Source organism: Myotis nattereri (genome assembly GCF_964212035.1).
Source record: "Myotis nattereri genome assembly, chromosome: 7".
Lineage (NCBI taxonomy): Eukaryota > Metazoa > Chordata > Mammalia > Chiroptera > Vespertilionidae > Myotis > Myotis nattereri.
Genome location: NC_138082.1, coordinates 1,092,557 through 1,116,033, shown reverse-complemented (window position 1 = coordinate 1,116,033; position 23,477 = coordinate 1,092,557). Strand labels below are relative to the sequence as shown.

At 51.4% G+C, this 23,477-nt stretch overlaps 1 protein-coding gene across 1 annotated transcript; it reads right to left on the bottom strand.

Annotated features, from left to right (window-relative positions):
• Positions 1-2,912: 2,912 nt before the first annotated feature.
• Positions 2,913-18,211, bottom strand: ZC3H15 (zinc finger CCCH-type containing 15). Its single transcript, XM_081095550.1, has 10 exons — positions 17,514-18,211; positions 12,825-12,926; positions 12,129-12,240; positions 11,299-11,451; positions 10,785-10,876; positions 8,546-8,728; positions 6,750-6,896; positions 6,470-6,571; positions 5,469-5,592; positions 2,913-3,661 (listed from the first exon to the last, which is right to left on the bottom strand). The coding sequence occupies exons 1-10, from the start codon at positions 17,586-17,588 to the stop codon at positions 3,471-3,473; spliced, it is 1,281 nt and encodes a 426-aa protein (XP_080951676.1). The 5' UTR covers positions 17,589-18,211; the 3' UTR covers positions 2,913-3,470.
• Positions 18,212-23,477: the final 5,266 nt, after the last annotated feature.

Here is a 23,477-nt window from a genome sequence, read left to right as displayed (position 1 = left end):
AAAAAAAGCCTCTCTGTGAAAGTCACTGCCCAGCGAATTCCTACATATTGTTCTGGTTCTCACAGCAGCACTCCTCCCAGTTCTACGAGCAAGCAGCCCACTCCCGTGCATGCAATTAAGTTGGCAGAAAAACGGCGGTGCGAGAACGAACCTGCCAGCAGCCGCGTGTGGGCCCGCGCGTCCGAAGCCCTTGGCTCATGTCGGTCTTCCCTAGACTCCGCGCTCGCCCGGGACGAGTCCCGACAGCTGGGTTTGCACTTGGTCTTCTGATCCTCAACTATCAAAGGGAGCGAAGATGAAAAGATGAGCAGCTTCTGAAGACGTGGCACCAGCCCTTCTGTCGGGAAGGACGAGCAGTGATCCCTCCTGTCACCAAAGCGGAGAGAAATCTGCATTTTCACTTATTTCACTCCAAATAAGCTGGCAGCGTTCTAGACAGCCCATAGCCTGTTAAATGTGATTAGGCGCCAGTTCTGATAAAAATGAGTGAATTAACGAAGCCTAAGACAATTGGCTTTATTGTATTAAGTGAGCTTCTTAATTTTAAAATGCTACCCAGCTAGACCCACTCAGGAAAGCCTCAGTCCCAGTGCTGCTGTTTCTGTCCCGAGTGGCGTTTTGGAGGGGTGTGGGTTAGGTGATGATTACTTATCCTTGTCTCTCTATCCTTCTCACATTGTTTCTCTTAATTAAAATTTCCAGAAATAACTTGAAAACCATCTTTTGAAGATCTGAATACTCTGCAAACGCTTAAAAAACACCGTTTCGACGAAATACTGTTTTTCTGAATATAGGCAGTTTCTGGTCTTCTCTCTTCAAGAAATGTTCATCTTATTTCATCTTGTGTTTCTTTGAATTGTGCGTATACATAAACTGTGTGTGTGTGTGTGTGTGCGCGTGTGTCCTGGAGTTTTATTCCTACCACATTCTAAATCAATGAATGGTTAGTGATCTGATCCGAGCACTGAAAACACATGGTACAGTTACACAATTTCATTATCAGGTTCCCCATGGTGGGCTTAGTGTCACACAAACCATTTGTGCAAAAATAAGAAAAAACTGTAATTCCCTTCGATTAGAAGGGTTTTGGCAAACCTGGGGTTGCGATGAGCCGTAACTGTCAGTGAGGATAAGACAGCGAGGGCTGGCTGATGTGGTCCAGATCAGATGACGCCGAGTCCTCACTGGGGGGCACGCCCTCGTTACAGACTATACGGAAGCAGGTGCCACACCAGCTCCCCCTGTGGGAGGCTTACATCTTAAGCTTCTGAATTTCTAAACACAAACCCTTTAAAATGAAGCTAACTGATAATGGATTACAGAGACCTACTGAGTTAACAATGGGAATTACATAAAAGAGCAATTTGTAAGAAAAAACTATTTGAAAGTCAAGTTATGTGTAAATGTGTTTAACAATGAAGAGTCAATTTCAGACCTACTGTGTCAATACAGGGGCCTAAGTTATTTAGAGGTAGATTTAATTTTCCATTTTGACTCTCTCAGATTAAAATGCTTTGCATTCTCTGAGCATACATAGCATTCTCATGCTTGCTGTAAGGTAGTAATACTTGAGATTTAAGTTAAACACCAAAAAGCCTTTAGCATACTTTGACTTACACAGGCCTACTTTATGTACATTAAAAACAAAAAAAAACAAAAAAACCCCACACAGTTTAAGGTCTAAAGTAAATGGATTCTAACTTTTATGAGCTAATTCTTAGGAAAAGTTTTAGATGGTTTCAAAATGGGGAAAAAGACTGCTTGGGTATAGCTTTAGAAAGATTTAAGCTCATTCGATTATTTAAAAATGCTTTATTATTAAAAATGCAATAAATAACATCTAAAACTTTTGTATAAAAAGAATGGACCAGCCCTAACTGGTTTGGCTCAGTGGATAGAGCGTCGGCCTGTGGACTGAAGGGTCCCGGGTTCGATTCCGGTCAGGGGCATGTACCTTGGTTGCGGGCACATCTTCGGTAGGGGGTGTGCAGGAGGCAGCTGATCGATGTTTCTCTCTCATCCATGTTTCTAACTCTCTATCCCTCTCCCCTCCTCTCTGTAAAAAATCAATAAACTATATATTTTTTTAAAAAAAGAACGGACCAATCTTTCATAGATACAAACTAAAACTCAAGCTGTCTTCTTATACACGAAGTATTCCGGGTGCACTGTCGTTGTGGATGGGGCATGAAGCTCGGATGTGCCCCATTTGAAAGTGGCAATTATAGACTCAACAACCAGGCAGGCAGTTTCTTTTCTGCCGTTGATATTGCCATTTACCAAGACTTACAATCATCTTCCTCAGGCTTCACACTTCCAAGCACCCTAACTCCATATGCAGATGAAGAAACGAATGCTTAGAGGTTTAATCATCAATTTACTGGAAGCAGAAGTGGGACTAGGGCCCAGGCCACCTGACACAGTGCTGCTCTCTTAGCTGCCGTAACACCCACTTCTATTTGCAAATAACAGAAGTGCCTATACCTGAAAATACACTCGTACAGAAGTAATAAAGAGGTGTCACTGGTACTAACGATGTCATTAGCATTTCGTGCCCATTTAAATGTTACCCCAACGTTTCAGGGGACCTCCATGCCAAAGGCTCCTGGCCCAGGGCGTGGGGACTTGTTGACCCCCTTTCCAATAATCAAGCCCAGCATGCACCTTGCCCAGAGCTTCCCGTGATGCCTCAGCAGCACGGTCACTGCGGGTGGGTTACGTGGCTGCCCCCCTACGCCCCCCCCGCAGAGCCTGCGAGGCTCCTGTGGTGACTCAGCCACAGCACTGCCCGTCCCCAGCTCTGCAGCAGCATCAGACCGGGGACAGTTCACGGTAACAGCCATCAGTTAAAGTCCTCCAGCTAGAAATGCCAAGAAATCTTTCGCAGAAAACCGTAAAACACAAGGCCCATATTTGGGTTTTAATGTCTGATGTCTTTATTTACAACTTTATTGGCAAAAAAGAAGAGGATACGATTAAACAGTTCACCACAGGGCACTGCAGCTGGTCTGTCAATGAAAGAAGGTTCACTTTAAAGGTCCACCCACTTCTCCAAAACATGAACACGGAATCTGCACTGCCGGTGCCTCCGGAAGGACAGTGCTCATGTTCCAGGCAGCCTTTTAACACATAAATACGGAAGAAACGACACCACCCGCGAGACGGCATTAAATAAAGGGTCCTTAACTGTACACGCGTGTCCTTGCGGGGACACATGCCAATGACACCAGACGCGGGGAGCAGGACACCCGCCCCGAGTGGACAGTTACGACGACGCCTCTGCCATGAGGTGCTTCACTCACCGCCTGCACTTCCTGGGAGAGGGAGAGGGAGCCGGAGGAACCAGGAGGGAGAGGAGTCCTTGGGAGGCAGCATGGGGACCGCCGTCCCGCGGACGAGTTCTAGGTGGAAGGAATGAGTGCAGTCCCTTCCCTTCATGCTGGGGGCGGCTGACGGACCCTCTGGCGGGGTCACTCCTCCAGGTCCAGTGTGTTCAGCTCCTCCTCCAGCTCCTCCAGGTCCTCCCCGGTGAAGAGGTTCTCGTCCACGGGCACCGCCGCGCCGACCCCGTCCTCCGGGCCCTCCCCGCCGTGGTCCTCCTCCAGGTCGCTCCTCTCGCCGTTCTCAGCCCTGCCCCCTGAGGCTTCGCTCAGCTTGTTTTCTAAACACAGAACGGCAAACAGTGAGGCCTCGAGACAGACACCGCTGTCAGTGACCGACCAACAGAGGCCACACGACCCCCGTCCCCCGCCGGCCTGAGGCCACGAGCGGGAACCGCCTGTCCCGGCCCCTGAGCTGAGGGGTGAGCCTGCTGCACCGTCCCCGCCACCTGCACAAGCACAAGCACAAGCCGTCTCCCCTCCAACCTCTGCCTGCTCGCGGCTCGGACCTCAGAGGCAAGATTTACCCCCAACCGCTCCCTCCAGGACCAGCAATTAGGTTCTAACGGTCAACACCCACGTACACCGGTATTTTGTCCGAACAAATGGCTATGGGATAGGAACACGTACGAGGTAAGCGGCCCCTTCGCTTTCGGCTTTGCACAGCCACACGGGGCAATGCCGGGACCGAGTGAACCCAGAAACACCCCCGTCATCAGCCTGCGAGCAGAGAACGTGGCCACGCGGCTCCCGCTCCTCAGACGCGCAAAGGAGCTGCAGACGTGGCCGTGCCTCGCCAGCGACACCAACACGGACACAGGCAACGCTCACTGGCCCCCTGAGACCCACAAGCTGCAGAAATCCGACCACCACGCCTTGGGGCCATGACCTCGGGAGCACTGGCGACTGACCGGCCTCCAGGCGCCTGCTGGCGGACGGCCTTTCCTTACGGTGACGAGGGTCAGCCTTCTCTCTCCCGACTCAGCCCTGGGAAGCATTCTTTCCACTTCTCCTCATCGCAACCAGGTCAAACCTTTACCTCTCCCCTCCAGTCCCCCCTCAGGGCTCCTTCTGGTTGGAAAAGGACGCCTGACACAGCGCCAACACCCACCAGCCTTCCTCCGTCCCGAGCCGAAGGCACTGTTTATACTTTGAGCTCCTGCTTCCATAACGGGCAGCCTCTCCCCTCCCGGTTTCTCCTCCTCTCCCAGGCCCTCTCCCACGGCCTGCAGGTACGCGTAGCTTCCTCGTACCCTAGCAGCCCAGCCCCTGACCATGCCCTGTCCTCCCTCCTCACACACCACTGCCCGGTGAGCTCTGGGACCTCTTCCTGCAGCCCCTTCCTCACTGCAACTGAAAGTCATTGCCAAGTCACCCACTTGATTCCCTGAAACTGGCCCTAACCCGATGCTGGCCGTGTGCTCTGGAAGTTCTCCTCCTGCTGCGCACCTGGGAGTTCTTTCAGCTCAACGACTGTCCAACCGCTTCCGCCCGCGAGCGTCTACAGTGTCAGAGGCAAGGCCACTTTCCCTCAAACTACGAGAAGCTTATTTGGAAAGTTAGAGGCAGAAGCGAGCCCACGAGGCTGCGGGACAAGTTGCAGCAGCAGAGGGGCCTTGGAGCTGAGCGAGGGACAGGTAGCGCCCAGGGAGGAGGGTGGGCCCAATGCCACCTACTTTTTTTTTCTTTTAAAAAAATCCTCACTAGGGGACGTGGTTATTGACTTCAGTGAGGAAGGGAGAGATGGAGTGGCTGCCTCCCGTATGTGTGGTGACGGGGAATCGAAACCCCAACTTTTCCATGTACAGGAGGAGGCTCCAACCAAGGAAGTCACCCCAGCCAGGGCCCAGGGCCACTGTTGACAACCAAAATCTCCGCCTCGAAATTCGTCCCACACATTCTCGTCCCCTTCTGGCTTCGGTTCACTGCACCCATTTCGACAGCCTCCACTCTCCTCAGGGCTTCTACCATCGGTCACGCCACACACTCACGTTGCCAGTCAGAGCCCGTGGGCACCGAGGGTGGTCAAGCCTGGCCTAACCCCGTCGGACAGCGCCCTGGTTCTGAGTCACCGAGGGAGCGCCTTACCGTCTCTCTCTGCAGTGTAGGCGCTGAATCGCTCACGACTGGCCACCGTGATGCCCGTCTCGTCCACGTCTCTTGGGATGTACAGGCTCACATCGATGTCGTTTATGCTCACCGAGTCATCAACCTTAAAAACACCGGAAGAAAGTGTTTCTAGTGAGAACAATCTCCACCACCTACTTGTCTCTACCTCAACGGGACAAAATCATCGCTGCCGTCAAGGGAAAACACGATTTACTGCCAAACTTTACTTTTTAAGCTTCTTGAAAAAACAGCAATGCCGTATTCAAGCTCCTTCCTCTGACATCCTACTCCCACACACAGACTACGGCAGTTTTATCTTTCAAGTGCAAGACAGAAGCCAGGACTTTATAAACATACAGAACAGCCCGCTCTCGGCTATTACTAAGTTTGCCTACAACCAAACGATGGTGCTAATGCCTCCTGCTTCCCACTCTGCACTATTTGTTTTAATTTGAAATTTTACTTTTATAGATTTCTCCCCCTTTTTAGAGAGAGAGGAGAAGGGAGAGAAACACCGGTCAGTGCCCACACACCACGACCAGGAAATGAACCTGCAACCTTTTGGCGCCCAGGACGACACGCCAGCCAACTGAGACACCCAGCCAGGCCTGCACTTTCTTTAGTTAGTATTTCTGTCTCATGATTTCTTTTTTGGTATAAAATATTAAACAGAAAGTCCTTTCTTCTTTAGAGGGAGACTCACACACACACTTCTTACAGCTAACACATAGCACGGAACTAGGCAGCAGGCACGTCCCTAGTCCTGGGAAGGACATGTGCTCACTGGCTCCTGTGATGCTCGCGAGCATCCTGTGACGAGGGTGCGCCTGCCCCATCAGGGACGAGGGTGGAGACCAGGGCAGGTGATGCCCAGGTGAGTCAGGATCTGACCAGGGCCCCTGAGGGGCCACTCCTACCCGCACTGCTCCACCGTCACTCCATCCCCTCAGCCAGTGAGAGAGGGTGCCCGCTTCTCTTACCTCATCACCGCCTGCTCCCTGTGTGTAGCGCGTATCGTCTGCTTCCTCATCGTCATCGTCAACCAGTTCAGGACGGAATTCAAATACTTCACGACCACTGATCTACTCGGACACAAAGACATGGACTCAGGACAGGATTCAACACTTCCCGGTCGCAGCGTTAGACAGACACACACACACACACACAGACACACACACACACACGGTTAGGGAAGGCTCCTGCCAGGCACAAGGGACAAGCGAGAGGAGGGACAGAGTCCCCCTGGGCCTGGGGACGTACCACCAACGCCTTCCCCGCCTTGAAGTCTGCTTTCCTTCGCTCCATGTCTTGCTCCAGTTTGTCGATCTTTTCTTGTCTCTTCCTCTTCTTCCAGGCGAGGAAAGACTCTAGGGTGATCTTGGTAACGTTTGGACCGAGGGCGGCGCGCTGCGGAGAGAAGAGTCATGACCCTCCACCCCCATCCCAGCGTCGTCGCTTTCTCTTCGTGCACTGAAGCCTCTGCCTGTTACGAAGTCATGACATTTAGAACTGGCTTATTTTTACGTTCGTGGCAGGGAGGGTGTCATTCTGAACTAGGGATCTTTGTGAAACGGAGGCGAGTGAAACTTGCCCCGAGAAGCCCTGTAAGCGAACGGCTGAGAACAGTGACCGTGAGAGCATGGCGGCAGCGGCCACGTCCCTGCTTCCCCGTGTTCCTCAGCGAGGAGAGCAGCAGAGAATGCCCCCTGCTCCTCAGGGCCAGCCACCAGCTCGCAATCACCTGGGGACAGTCCCTGCCAGACGCTGCCAGACAGTCTCCATCACTCCGACCTGGCCCCATAGCACCCGCGACGGGCATCTCCCAAAGGCTGACACCCCGCACACGGGGGAGCCGGAGCACAAACACCCCCTGCACCCGACTCCACAGCCTACGCTTCCTGTCACCGTCTACCACCTGCAGCGTGAGACTCCAGCAGCACGTCCATTTGAGAACAAACCTTTAAAGTCCTAATATCAGACAGTTACACGATGTAAATGACCCAACACACGGTGAAATGGATCCAGTTCAGAACGCACAGCCTCAAGCTGGCATCTCCAGGCACCTCAGCATCTCTGTATCACGTGCAGTGGTATCGGCTAACTCCTAGAATAAGCTTCTGTGCTGAGCCAGAGCAGTCGCGGGAGACTGTTTTCAATAAGCCCCACCTTCCTTTCGAGCCCAGAGATGCTGATCAGGGGAGCCGTCCCCTCCCACACAACGGGAACGGTTAGCAAAATGGTGAAAAATAAGACACCAGGGAAACATCAAAAACCTCAAATTCAGCCCTAGCTGGTCTGGCTCAGTAGATAGAGCGTTGGCCTGCGGACTGAAGGGTCCCGGGTTCGATCCCGGTCAAGGGCACATGCCCAGGTTGTGGGCTCGATCCCCAGTAGGTGGCATGCAGGAGGTGGCCGATCAATGATTCTCTCTCATCACTGATGTTTCTCCCCGCCCCTCTCTCTCCTTCTCCCTTCCTCTCTGAGATCAATAAAAATATATTTTTAAAAATCCAAAGACTTCAAGTTCACTCTGAATTTCCCCATTATGTCTCCTTCATTAAGAAAAAAATAAATATACACACACGCACACTTATTACTGACAGTATTACAGATGCGCCTCTCCACCCAGCCCTACCCCACCCACCCCAGGCCCTCACCACACTCCTGTTTGTGTCCACAGGCCGTGCATGTAAATGTGTAAGTTCTTTGGTTAATCTTTTCCCATCCCTCCACTTCCCTCCGATTCATCAATGAGAATATTGACTAAGCATTTTAATGAACTGATAAAACTAGTAAATCAATCTTATGGAAACGATTTATTTGACAACCCAGTGGCTAGTACTTAAAAATTATTTCCTAATCCTAAAATTAATGTCTTACTTGGCTAATGATTACGGCTGGATCTACACATAAAGAAACTTAAAAAGTAAGGCAACTTCAGGGAAAGAGCCTATTTTTTCTTTCATAACAACATGCTGTTGCCCCCAAGTGGTAAATATTAACATTTCACAATAAATGCTGCCTTTTCTTTTTATGGTGGAAAAGATACTAGTTACCTCTCTTTCAATGAGATCTTCTAATGAAATTTCATCTTCTTTCTCTTCTTTCTTCTTATCTTTTTTCAATACAAATCCAGGAGGAAGTGCATGACGATACATACAAACATCGCCGCCTCCGGGGCATACCCAAAACCAGCCATATTTGTTGTTTTCAATAGCTTCAAGGAAGTGCTTGCACACCTACAGAGACAATATTATGCACAAGCAGCAGCTCAGTATCGTCCATTTCCAAGGTAAATGCTCACGTATACAGAACAAATACATTCTTACAACCTTAGGCTACCACTCGGCACAGAGCACCCTTTGTACAGAAATGTACATACGCGTTAGTCTTAAAATACTTAACAGTAACTGCTCTTCAAAGAGGATCTACATCAGCGGTTCTCAACCTGTGGGTCGCGACTCCTTTGGCGGTCGAACGACCCTTTCACAGGGGTCGCCTAAGACCATCCTGCATATCAGATATTTACATGACGATTCATAACAGGAGCAACATTACAGTTATGAAGTAGCAACGAAAATAATTTTATGGTTGGGTCACAACATGAGGAACTGTACTGAAAGGGCCAGAAGGTTGAGAACCACTGACCTAGATAAAACTTCTGTCTTTGACAATGTTGTACATTCTGAATTATACAAAAGGACTTGTTCCATTTAGCCTTTGTAAATGTAATCTGAAGTCTGATTTTTAAATAAGAGAAAGAAAATATAAGTGTTATAATAAAACCAATGATTTTGCTTTGGTTTGACCTAAAAACCAATGCAATAATGATGTAAGCACGGTTTGAGTTATTTGAAATTACAGGGAATTTCTTACATCTAAGAAGGGAGCAAGGTATATAAGGAACATAAAGCACAGTGACCCTTCAAAACATGAGTGGGCGCTGGCCAGTATGCTCAGTGGGTTGGAGCACTGTCCTGTATGCCAAATGGCTGCGGGTTCCATTCCCAGTCAGGGCAAGTGGAGGAGGCAACTAATTGATGTTTCTCTCTCAAATGAATTAAAAAAAGAACATAAATGGGTGCAAGATGCAACTGTATTAAAGCCTCAGATAATAAACTTTCCAAGAAGGAAACACTAATGTCCATATTTCTTTCCTGAACAGCTACAAGTCCAAGTAAAACTGTTCCAGGTTCCAGGGCAGGAGGCCCAGGGAAGCTGAGACAGGAAGTTAACAGGCCAACAGTGCGGCAGCCATCACCTCCCCTGGCACAAACCCCTAGGAGAGAACGCAGGGCGGGAGGGAAGAAGGGAGGGGAGGGCCGTTTCACCCTAAAGCAGAGACGCCCACAGCCCGGGCTGGCAAGGCCACGGGCAGGTGCTGCTGGTGAGTTCTGGGAGGCCACACTGTCAGCAGGGGCCTGAGAAGTCATCTGCACCAGGCCCGTCAGCAGAGAGGTTCTGAGACCACAGACAGGAGGGCGTGCGACGCCTGGACCTCACCCAACCTCTCTTCAGAGTAGCTGAGTGCCCGTCTGCGCTCCGGAGCCAGATGGATAGTTTGCTCGCTTTGCTTTTTCAATAAAGGTGCCTGCTCTAAGTGCTTGAAGAACTGGCTTTTCACAACGCTGTCGAGGTCCCTCGTGTAAACTCATTTATGTGAGAAGACCAGATCGAGGCTGGGACCCCTCTCCCACAGGCTAGGGGCTGTCCTGTCCGGGTACACCTCTCTGGTGGCCGTGAGAGGGGCCTCCGACAGAAGCAGCACCTAGAACTGTCCTAGCACAAGCGAGGCTTCCCCTGTGACTGCGCGATAGTAACACTGTGAGCATGGATGCAGGGTCTGAGAAATGAGGCACCAATTTTAAAAAGTACATTTCCTGCGACACTGGAACATTAACACTGACTCCACAATTCACCTGTAACACTATTTGCACCGTGTGCTTTAAAAACTCTCTGATCAAAACAGAATTCTTAGTTAAGTGGATGAGTGTAACATTCGCCATCCATTCTTTTGCAAAAAATGGGAAGAGAACTTTTCCTGGCACATGTGCCTGTGCCGCCCATGTCTGAGAAAGAAAGGCCGCTCAGAAGAGGACGGAAGGACTCAGCCACAGGTTCTCAAAGGCGACTTCTCACCAAGAATTGAACTCTGTAACCTACACGTGCCCACTTTCAAAACGAAGTCCACCTCCCCCCCCTTTATGAAAAGACCCCAGTGACGTAACGAATAACAACACGAACAGCATGACTGTCCCTAAAGATAAATCCACTCAATGCAAGAAAAGAACATACTATTTGCGTTTTGGGCTTTTTCTTTTCCGCCTCACCGTGCTTCTTGTTCACCACTTCCTCCAGCTTCTTCTCGTCCCAGTTTTCCATGGTGTCTAGAAAGAGGAAACGGAGACTGAGTGCTGTGTTTTACCTGCTGCTCCCCGAGCACACTGCTCCTCTCCGCGGACAGGAGGCTGTACTGCAGCCAGTGTGACCATGTGTCTCCTTCAGACGCCAAAGGTGAGCGCCAACAGTGTGAGATTACTGACCCAGACCCTAAGCACTCGGGCAAATGGAAAGCAGTGCTGTCAGAAAAGGTGGGAGACAAATCCAGAAGTAACTGGTGTTTAATCACCCTCGTTTGCTTAATCAAAGGGCATCATGTAATAAATTCAGATTTTATGAAAACAAAACAAAAAAACAACAGTTATTCTTTACAGTCTATTAATACCAAAGTACTATTCAAGTTACTAGATATTCTTAGTAACAACAAACCCAGAGACATTGATCTTTAAGAAAATGTTTTTAAAAATACCTTTTTCAAGTTCTTCATCTCTTGCATCAATGTAAACACTTCGCTTCTCGCCCTTCCTCTCCAGGGTGAGGTCGTGGGAGAACTTGCACTTGTCCCCCTTCGTGCACTGCCCTTGCTTGAAGAAGGCGCACACCACAGACTTGGGGTCGGCACCTGTGCAAACGGCACAGGTATGTGTAATGCACTCTGCCAGGCCCTACAGCACAGCTTCCAGGTGAGATCAATTATCCTGGTTAACTTCTGATTTCCTGCTCGCTGATGTGAGAGGAAAACACCACTTGCGGGTGTTTGATATGACATTTTTTTCAAGTTCTTCTATTGCATTTTATATATATTTTTGTTTCTTTTATTTAAAAAAAACCCAAAACAAACGAACAAACAAACAAAAAACAACAGCAAAGGGGGCGCAGGAGACGGGAACCGAACACACATGTAAGTTACTCCATAAGCACTTGTCCCGCTGCAGTTCAGGAGGCAGCAGGTACAGAGAACACAAACGGAGGCACACTGCCGGAGTCTGGCCTCCATTTACAGAACCACAGGTTTGCTTTGTTTACTACCAAAGACTGGATATCACACAGCAACTAAATCATTCATTTTGCCTCAAGTTGGGGGGCTAGTGGCTGGAGTAAACGTTGCACAATGACACAGCTGTGCACATATGTAAAGGAACTGTGAGAAAGTCAATGACAGATAATGCTGACAAAGGGAGCATCATTTTCATAGCAGATACAATCAGCTTATGATCAGAATATATATCAAAACAAATTAAGAGTCTTAAACATGAGTCACATTTGATAAAAATAATACTTCTGAAATGTAAAGTTTACCTTTACTTATTTTCTGAGCAGCAACTACAGGTTTGAACAGTTCATTTAGCTCTTGCAATTCTTTCTTCTTGTCATCTTTCTTTAATTTCTTTTCAGCTTCACTCTGTGCTACCTATAATATTCCCAGATATAACATAAACATTTGATTTCATATAATTGTTTTCATTGTCCAGTGACATGTAACACTAACATCCGTTTTACAATGCCTTTCAATATATATTAAAGGGTGTGGTTAAACTATGGCACAAAACTGCTAAATCTTAAAAAATCTTTACTTCTTAGTTCCTGTAACTCATGCACTGCAAGTGAAAATCTGAAGTGCTACAATCTGATGGAAGTGATCCGACAAATGGATGAAAACTAGAAACCCATTTGCTTCATCTAGAATGTGCCTCCGAATGCACTCAGGCCACAGAGAGAAGGGCACCCGTGCCTGCAAGAACGTACGCACCGGGCACTTCCTGTGGAACTGCTCTTGGAGTCAGAAGGGCTCTACGTGGAAGCAAAGGGGTCACTTGTAAGCAGTGAAGGGTGCGCGTGTACAGCCAGTGTGTGGCCTCAGACGCGGTTAGGACCGTCTCAGAGCGGCTCGGGGAAGAGCTAAGAGGCACTGCTGAGGGAGCTGACAGGATGCAGAAACATGATACCGAGTATCTGTAACTGTGAATAAAGAAAATGCAGAATTTAAATCTTTACCTGGCGTGGATTCTGCTGACCAAACTTAACTTGATGAGTGACAGCCTTGATAAACTTCTGCTGCTTTGCTCCTTTCTTGTTCTTTAGACCAAAAGTTTTGTCCTAAATGAAAAAAGAGTATAAAATATCTTAGCCATTTATAGTAATTTCTTACCTACTTTTCCAGTCACATCTGAAACCATTCTTTCCTTTACTTATGGGTAAGAAACTTAGTCTTTCTTATGCTACTCACAGAGGCAAAACACTGACCATCAAGTCCAGGCACCACTGACTCAGGTCACCAGGCTCCCCCCCCAGCACGGTGGCGGCCGCACCCTGCGCCCAGCGAGTGCAGAGCCGCTACTGGAAGGAGAAGCCCCGCGGTCCCTTTAGGAGGCGCAGTTAACGGGCTGTTAATTCTAAGACAGCAGGAGCCGTACCACAGAGGAGACGCAGGCAGCAACTTCAAAACTCGCCCTGCCTCTAGTGCACTCTCCTCAACGCACCCTGAAGAACTACGCTCTACTGAACAGTTTTGGAAACACTGCAAAGAAGATACATTAAGTTCTAGTCTGATTTTTTGGGTCGTTGTCCTCTCAAAACAATTACATTTGAAGAACTCAAACCACTGAGAAGCATGCATTCCCGGTTGTTGCTAAAGTGGAAATAGTAAAATTGAGCATACCCAACTAAAAAGCAGCATGCTCCTTAAATCGGGAATAGTGACGTCGTGATCGGGGAAAACCATTAAAAGGAGCAGTCCTTCCGATGGAACGCTCGTATGTGCCAGGCACTAACCAATCCCTTGGCGACCTCCTCACACCGAGTAAGCACGCGGCGCGGAAACGCCCAGAAGCTGCTGCGCGAGCGCCAGCTCCCATGTCAGGGCTGTAGCGGGGTGAACAGCAACCCCCCAGTCACGGCTCCTGGGACTCTCCGAGCGCAGGTCCTTGCAGGTGCAGGAAGTGAAGACGGCAGTCATTAGGGTGGGCCCTAAACCCAAGGACTGACTCATTCCTCTTCCCATCGGCTCAGCACTGTCCTTTCCTACCGCCTCTGCATCAGGCGCGAAGGGCCACACCTCCCTTCTACCAACAGCGAGCTCCCGTGGAGGGACCAGTGAGGAGATTCGGGAGAAAGCACCCCCAATCCAAGGCGGCAGCCTCTGCACACACCGCGCCGAGAAGAGCACAACTGGGGCCCAGCCACGCCCCGCCGGAGCAGAGCAGCAGCAAAGCTCGACTAAAGGCCACAGGGCCAGGGAGGACCTGACCCCGGAGACCAGGAGACCGGCCCTTGCGGGGGCCTGGCCACGGGGAAGCAGGCACTCAGGACGACGGCACGGTGTGCAGGCCCAGGTCGCAGAGCACGCGCTCCCATGGCCCCGTGTGGCACCCGACTGCGCCGCCTCGAGATAAGAAGTCCTGCTCTTCCACGTCTCCGGGTCAGGACTTATTTCTTCCAGAGAGATGGGGGCACGTCTGCACCTGGCAGTCACCAAACAAATTCCTGAACGTGTTTTATGGAATCCTCTTAGCAATCTTACACTATTACTAGTGGCCGGTGCATGACATCCGTGCACTCGGGGGTCCCCCAGCCTGGCCTGCGCCCTGTCAGTGCGGGAGCCCCACGATCCTCACAGCAGTCCCCGCCCACCTGTGCCTCCTGCTGATCAGTCGTGATGCATGAGGGCGTCACAACCATTTGCATATTAGCTCTTTATTATATAGATACAGTCTATAATCGTAGCCATGGAAACTTAAAAATGTTCAAGTCCTTTGAAGTAACATCCCACATAATAAAACCCTAACATGCAAATCCACCAAACAGCGGGACAACCGGTGGCTGTGACGCACACTGACCACCAGGGGGCAGACGCTCACTGCAGGAGCTGCTCCCCTGGTGGTCAGGGCGCTCCCACAGGGGGAGCACCACTCAGCCAGAAGCCGGGATCATGGCTGGTGAGTGCAGTGGCGGTGGAGGGAGCCTCTCCTGCTCCGCTGCAGGCGGGAGGTAAGGAGTGAGGGGGCCCCAGACTGCGAGAGCCTGGGACTGCGAGGGATGTCTGACTCTGGGGGAGTTGGCCTAAACCGGCAGATGGACATCCCCCGAGGGGTCCTGGACTGCAAGAGGGCGCAGGCCAGGCTGAGGGACACCCCCTCCCCCGCCCTGCCAGTGCACAATTTCCGTGTACCGGACTTCTAGTCTATGATAATAATGAAAGCATAATATGCTAATTAGACCGGACGTCCTTCCGGATGAAGCCAGGGCTGCGAGGGAAGCCGGTGCCGGCAGCTGGGGGAAGGAAGGCCTACTCTTGCACAAAATTCGTGCATCGGGCCTCTAGCTGTTAATAAGGCAGGCTGTCCTGTGTGATGCTTTGAGACGGGGCGGGGAACGTCGAGCCCTCAGGCTGTAGAAGGCCTTTGAAATCATTTGGTCTGGCCCTGCCCAGGCACCAGGGATGAGCTGTTAACATTTTTAAGCTGATAATTGTGTGTGGCCCTTGGCAGGAAAAGGTTCCCACCCGCTTTAAGAGCATAAGCTCTGAAGCCAGACGGCTCACATTCTATCCAACAGACTAAGCAAATCCCCTCCTTTGCCAGTTTTCTTATGGCGCAGTGGGTCTACAGGAGCCTGGGGTCGCGAGTTACAAGGGTCACCCCCAGAGGACACACGGCACGGAAGGGAACCGCACGGACTCTGGAGCCAGACGTCCCGGGTCTGATCCCGCCCTGTGCCCTGCCACCTCCCCCCAGGCAGGCGTTTAACCCGTGCCCGTCTCCTCACGTGAAAAGCCGCGCTAGTACTCATCCCACCGAGAAATGAGTGAGCTGTGCAGGACCCCAGACGGCTGGCTTCTCCTCTCTCCGTCCCCAGACACGGAGCCCGCGCCCGCCCCGCCAAGCGCTAGCTCTGAAGGGACAGGTGACCGGGAGCCGAGGTGTATCTGACGCCACACCAAGTCCTTGCGTCCAGAGTGAGAATCTACTTCCCGGAAGCACCTCGCCAGGCGACCGGCCGATGGGCAGACAGGTTTCCTGAGCACCACGGGCTCCGCGGAGGGCACGCCTCCTCTTGAAGACGGCCGTCTGCAATCTGCAGTCACACTTCCTGCTCCTTAGCGGGGGGACAGACCTGACCTAAACTTGGCCGGATTGGGGCGGGGGGACAGGAGGCGGGAAGAGGTGCAATCAACCCCCGTCCTGGCTAAGACACAACCAGGGAGAGAAGATCCCAGAGGCGAGGCGAGGCGCGAGGAGGGAGCCTGTGTGCTTCAGACTTGGGCATCCGGACACGGAGGCGGCTAGACACAGGCGGTCACTCCAGGAGGAGGGCTCCCCGAGCCTTAACACCCAGGGAGTGAACCGGTTGGGAATTCCATTTTATTTAAAACCAGCCCCTTCCCCGCCAGGTAACCTGCTCTGGTACAGGCGGCTCCCCCTCCGCCAGGGCTCTCCTCCGCACCCGGTCAAGCAGGTTAATGCACCTCATCAAGGAGGCGGACAGGCCGCCCTCAGAGGCCCTGCTCACTCAGCACCGTCCCCATGGGAGCACCGTCCCCGGGGTGCCCCGCCGGCTGAGCTGCTGCCCGTCCTCACGGTACCAAAGGCAGTGAGAACACAGGTGCCGCCCGCGGGTCAGTGGCCGAGCCCCGACCTATGACCAGGAGGTCAGGGCACCGGCTGGGTGCGGGCTCCATGGGGGTGGGTGTGGGTGTGTGTGTGTGTGTGTGTGTGTGTGCGCGCGCGGGAGGCAGCCGGTCTGCGATTCTCTCTCACCGTTGATGTTCCTATCGCTCGCCCTTCCTCTCTCTGAAAATAAAACACACAAAAACAACCAGAAAACACACACAAAACACATATTGACAATAAAAAATAAAAAAAGAATCCAGGTGCCGCTTCCGGTTTGGAACGCGGCCAAAGCGACTAGGACCCGCTCGCCATCAACACGCTCATCGAGTCCCGCCGGCAGGACTGATTACAAACGAAAACCACTTACAAACGCCGCATCTCAAGGCCCCGGAAATGCGTGCTGGTCGGGCTCCACCCAGAAGGCACCAAGCCCCCTGGGAAAGGCTGCCCGTCGTCCAGGTGCGCTTTATGCAAAAGAAGGAGAAAAACAGGCCACGGCTCTCCCGGCTACAGGAGAAGCGACTCATGTCGGTTACGAGAAGGAGCGGTGGCGGCGGGCACCGGGGAGGCCCCTGGCAGGGGCGGGGGTGTGTGCAGGGCGTCCCCCGCGCCCCTCGCCCCCGGCCGCCGCCCAGAGCCCGCAGCCGGCGCCGGCCCCGCCCGCCCGGGGCCCGAGCCGCCCCGCGACGTGTCGGAACCGCAATCGGGGTCCCGCCGGCTCGGGAGAGGCCTCGTTCGGAGCGGTGGGGGCCTCCCTCCGCGAAGGCCCGAGCCCGCCCGGCCAGGGCCCGAAACGCCAGCCCCGGGAGCTCGTTCCACCAGCAGCGCCGGAAGGCCCGGCCCGCGCGGCCCGGAGGGCGGCAGGGGGAGGCGTCGCTCCCCGGGGAGGGCAGAGGCGGAGGCCGGAGCGGGGGCGCCCGCGTCGCCATGGCGATGAGATGCGGCGGGTCCTCGGGAGCCGGAGGCGGGCGGGGGTCGCACGGGGCCGAGCGGGGGACACGTGGCCCCACGCGCCCGGGCGGCGGGGACCGGAGGCGGCGCCCCTCGGGCGGCCGCGTGGGGGAGGGGCGCTCACCTCGATGATCTTCTCCTTCTTCTTCTGCTCCGCCTTCTTGCTGCCCCCGGCCTGAGCCTGCTTCTTGGGGGGCATGGCGGAGGCGGGGGGCGCCGGCCGGGCTGGGGTGCTGCTGGTCACCGTCCGGGGACGCGGCCCCGCGCGCGGCAGGAGGGGAGACGCGGGCCGCCGTCGCCGCCGCGCCGCACGTAAAGCGAGGCGCTCGCTCGCCGCCGCAACGCGGCCTTTGCGACAGGTCGGCGCGGCGGAGCCTGGTGGGGGGGCGGGGCCGGCGCCCGGAAGCAGAGGTGCGCATGCGCCTTGGCCGCGGCTGACCCGGCGCGAGGAGGGAATGTGAGGACGCGTCTCACGTGACGTCGTCGGGGCCCGGGCCCTTCCGGTGCTGCGGCGAGCCTGGGGCGGAAGCTTGGTGAGCGAGTCCTCCGTCCCTGCGCTCCCTTCCGCCGGGAATGGGTCACCCCTGGTCCATCTTCGCGGCGGGTGGCGGCGGGTGGGATGGTCGCCTGGGCCGTCCCGTCCCCGTCTGAGTGGCCGCCGGGCCACCTCCGCGCCCCGCGGCTCCGGGCCAGGCTCCTGCGGAGGGTTCGGAAGGAATGTGAAAAGCTTACTTTGTCTTTGTTGTTGAGAGCATTACAGGTGTCTCCTTTTCATCCCATTGGCCCCCCATTCTTCCTCTCCCCTCCCCCTCCTCCCCCTCCCCCGCCTCCCGCCTCCAGGCCTTCCCCTCCCTGTTGTCTGTGCCCATGGGTTGTGCTTATAGGCATATACGTTCTTTGGTTAATCTCCCCGCCCCCCCCAACCCTTGTCTTTAACTTTTGCCAGTATCCTATATAATAAAAGCCTAATGTGCAAATCAACCGAATGGCAGAGTGACCAGTCGCTATGATGCGTGCCGACCACCAGGGGCCAGGTGCTCAATGCAGAAGCTGCCGCAGGCGCCAGGCCAGCCGAGTGGGTGCCAGCAGGGGGGAGACCTGATGGCTGGCCAGGCGGAGGGACCCTGCCTGTGCATGAAGTCATGCACCGGGCCTCTAGTGATTATAATCATTACAGTGTGTCCTGGTGTGCGTCTCCCTGGAGTGATCTTACTCGGAGCTCCTGGTCTGGGTGTTTTTTCTCCCTCCACTGTCTGAGGAGGTCTCACCATTGCCATTTAATAAGCTTTACCCCGTTTCTCTCTCTTCCTTCCGTGGGGACCTGTATTACGCGAATGTGGTACTGAGTCTCTTCAGCCACCTTCACTATTTCCCATGCTTTTTGCTTCTTTGATGGGATGCATTCCGCTGCCGAGAAGTGTACGTTCCAGCAAAAGAACAAGCCAGAACTCCAGAAACAGACGAATGAAGTGGAGATGGGTGACTAACCTGATAAAGAATGGAGAATCATGGTCCTAAAGGTGCTCACCGAGGTCCGGAGAACAGTGCCTGAACACAGAGAGGATTTTAATAGAGAGACAGGAAACAGATAAGGAAATACCGAGCAAGTCACAGAGCTGATGAATACAGAAACGGAACTAGGTTCTGCAGAAGGAGCCAGCATCACATCACATGATCACATCACATCACATCACATCACATCACATGAGGCGGCGAGAAGAGCAGCAGCGGGCCTGTTTTTATTGGGAGAGGGCCAGGGAGGTCGCCCGGAGGCGGCGTTTGAATCCCTTTGACATTTTCTCACATGACTGTTAGGCTTTTGGAAAGCCTACGGTTCCCTCAGATCCCCCGTGTGAGGTGACATTAAGCCGACCTGGGGAGGGGGAAGAGCGCATCTCCGCAGCCTCCGCTGAGGGCTAAGTCCAGAAACGGCCGGGCCCATCGCACTGTTTTGTTCAGTTATCGCAGCGACACGGAGGCGGGCGTCCTTGCGCTTTGCATTTTAGGAGACCAAACCCAGGAGGAAGAACCACGCCCCAAGTTACGTTAGACGCTGAGCCAGGGCGGCCTGACTTCACAGCCCAGATGCCCGTCACTAACAGCACAAAGTAGATCCTGCTGGAAAGATGCTTGGTTAATGCCATGGGCCCGTTCATATTCAGAACAACCAAGATGCCATCTTTTAACAGTGAGCACTGCTGGGCTGTTTCTGATTATTGTTGAAACTGTTCCTGTTAGGAAGCATTGTGGCGCCAAGACTCGCCTTTCTAGAAAGTTTTTCATCTTTTCCATCTATTTGCATAAGGAGAACGAGTCCTCCGAGTTAGTACAGTGGATTGTATGCTTAACTGTGTACATAAGATAATGCCAAAGAAGCCGGTGTGTGTGTGTGTGTCTTGCTCTCTCTATATCTGTGTCTATATGAGAACTTTACTTCATCTGGGCTAGGTTGATGGACACCCTCCCTTTTTTTAAAAAACTTATTTACTTACTTTTTTATCTTTCGTTATTTCTGTAGTTGTTCTTGTCTGAGGACAGAGAGACCCAGCCTGCTTCCCTCTATTCCAGTGGTTCTCAACCTTCTGGCCCTTTAAATACAGCTCCTCATGTGGTGACCCAACCATAACATTATTTTCGTTGCTACCTCATAACTGTCATGTTGCTGCTGTGATGAATTGTCATGTAAATATCTGATATGCAGCATGGTCTTAGGCGACCCCTGTGAAAGGGTCGTTGGACCGCCAAAGGGGTCGCGACCCACAGGTTGAGAACCGCTGCTCTATTCAGACCTATAATCTATTGGATTCTTTGGGGATGCTCTCCCTTAAGACTTCCTGTAGGGGTGGGATGTGTTTGCTTTAACTTCCTCTTTTTAGTGCTGCCAAAGATATACTTTGCCCCCCCCCCCCTTTTTAAAAGTTTTATTGATAGTCATTATCATGAAACTGATGAATCATAAGGAGCAACTATAGGGAAATCACAGAGAACCTGGAATCTCATAATAGTTGCCTGTTTCATAGTTCGTAACTCCCTGCTACCTCTGACCTTTGCTTTCGCTTCTGGCCTGACGTTTGGGTTCTCTCTCTCTCTCTCTCTCTCTCTCTCTCTCTCTCTCTGTCTCTCTCTTCAAATAGGAATTTGTACATTTCCAGCGATTGTACAGGGGCCACGTGGGCCTTCCAGCTGGCACTCACCAGCCCTTTTCCCACAGAGCAGGCTGCTCTCAGCTGTAAAGAAGGATAGATAAGAAGTATTAAAACATAGGACTTATTTACATACTCCAGGCAAACAGAGTTGGCTGTAGCCTTGAGAATATGTAAGATACATAACTTTTATTGCTTAATTGAAATGTTAAATTATGGTTACACCATTTCCACCTAAGCCCAAGGCTTCGGATCTCAAAGGGATGAAACAAGACTAGATATAGTTCAGTTTTCAGGTCGTTAGGAGAAGGCGTGCATTCCCCGTCCAGTGCTGGTAGGCCATTGCTGCATCTGCACGAGGCTTTAATTACAGCGTTTCCTGTACCACTCGCTGCTTTTGTCTTCTTAGCCTCATGTCCCAGGCTTCCCAAGATTCTGGATTTCCTAAGATTTCCAGGATTCCTTAGATTCTGTGAGCAATATTTCCAATAAATTCTTTTTTACTTTAGTTAGGCTTGCGTTTAGTTGTTTGCAACTAATGGATGTTATGGGATCAATTATGTACCTTCTTCCCCCCCCCCCCCCCCAAATTCCTGTGTCGAAGCACTAGTCTCCATACCTCAGTATGTGACTGTCTTAAGGGACAGGGCTTTAAAGAGATAATTACCTTAAAGTCAGGCTGTTGGGGTGGTCTCTGATCTGACTCGTATCCTTATATGAAGAAATTTGGCCACAGACATTAGAGATGCCTTGAGGACACAGCAAGAAAGCAGCCATCTGCCAGCCCTTCATCTGGGAGTTCTAGCCTCCAAAACGATCTATCTATACGAATGATCTATACGAATAAAAGTGTAATATGCTAATTAGACCAGACATCCTTCCGGACAAAGCCGGGGCTGCCAGGGAAGCCCAGGTCCCTGGTGCCTGCCGGCGGCCAGAGGGAAGCCGGTGCCAGCAGCCCAGGGAAGGAAAGCCTACTCTTGCACGAGTTTCGTGCACTGGGCCTCTAGTAAGAATATGAATTCCTATTGTGTTGACATAAGAATGTCTAGACCTGTAGAGAAGTTTTATAAACATTTATTTGATCCAAACGGAGGATATGCCTGGAAGCAAGGTCTCCACAGACTGAGAAAAGTACTTCTTGGATTGGCATTTGCAGGTTCTTTATGCCTTTGGAATTGAGAAGGCTCCTTGGGGACATTGCAGGAAGGAGGGACAGAGCCAGGCAGGGGCTGGGTCACAGAGGAGGGAACGAGAAGGGGGGCTCTCTCGAGGGTGGTTTCAGTTCTGAGGGGCCTGTGTTAACCTGTGTATACGGAAACTGTTTTTGCTTAAGGGACAGATAAACCTTTTGCTAAAAAACTTGTATACTTAGGGCATTACTACCCACCATGGACTTCCGAGTTAGGAACTTATAATTGTGAGGTAGCTTTTTTTTTTTTTTTTAAATATATTTTATTGATTTTTTACAGAGAGGAAGGGAGAGAGATAGAGAATTAGAAACATCGATGCCACATATGTAATACCCTTTGTAATACTTTAAGCAATAAATTTAAAAAAAAAGAAACATCGATGAGAGAGAAACATCGATCAGCTGCCTCCTGCACATCTCCCACTGGGGATGTGCCCGCAACCCAGGTACATGCCCTTGACCAGAATCGAACCCGGGACCCTTGAGTCCGCAGGCCGATGCTCTATCCACTGAGCCAAACCGGTTTTGGCCGTGAGGTAGCTTTTTGAAGAACCCCATTTTTGACAATTGTTTAAGGCACCCAGTTGGTGATATTTTGTTACAGCAGCTCTAGTCCACTAGCACAGACCCTGGCTGATAAAGGACTGAACCATGCTGTGGGTGTCGCTATTGTGGTGAGCAGAGGCAATACCCCTAGTTTATCTAAATACATTCCTGATATAAAGACAAGACCAATTTGATTGGTTATGTAAGTTGCTGATCCATTTGATGGATTGAGGCAGAGTATATATTAGAAAGTGTTTTGATTTAAACATTGAATGCTTCTGACATGTAGGCAGTTTCCTTCGAGACATTTTCCCCAAATAATAAACTATTACAGAAGATTTGTCAGTGTTTCAGTAGAGCATACATAATGTCTTCTAACTTGTCAGTTTGAGTTTCAATTCTGTAAACTGTCACTTCAAACTACTGACAAACTTTTCTTAAATTGTGACTTACATGGGTGACTTACCTGTTTCTATTTGAAATACTTCTTGGTGCTTTTATGATAATAGTTATTATGGTATTTGTCAAGAAACCAAGGTGTACAATTTCCAAATATTTCTTGCTTCATTGAAGCTAAAAAGATTTTCCATGATTCCTGTCAATCGTGCCATTTCTCTGGTACTAGCTTTCTCATGGTTCCCATAGCCCTTTGAATTCAGTGCGAGGATCCCTGCTTCAGCCCAGCATGTCTGCTTGCCCCATCCCTCCCCTCCCCTCCACCCACCACTCCTTACTGCCTTGGAGCTCTGCATACACAGTCTTACGTGTACAACCCGATTGAAAACTAGTCTACCTTCCGTCTGGGTTCCGTGAGGGGAAACTTAGGGGAGTCGTCTGATTCCTCCTTCAACCTGCAAATCTAGTCCCGACCCAGTGACTCCACCTCTGACGTTTCTTAGAGACGATGCCCTTGCGGCCTCACTGCCTCCTTCAGGCCACGCCTCCTGCAAGAGCCTCTGGTTCTCAGGGCCACGCCTTCTCCCTCACGTCGGTCCTTACAAAACTAGTAGGATGCTAGCAGTCTTTAGCTAGCGGACCATCAAACATGAGCACAGAAGAAACAAGCAGAAATGGATAAAATATGTTTTATACAATAAACTGTTTTATGTACGTTCCAAATAACATGGGAGTATCTGTGTAAAAAAATAGTCATAAATCAAGTTAAATGCTTAATTTTTCTGTTATGAAAGCTAATTTCCTACTTTTC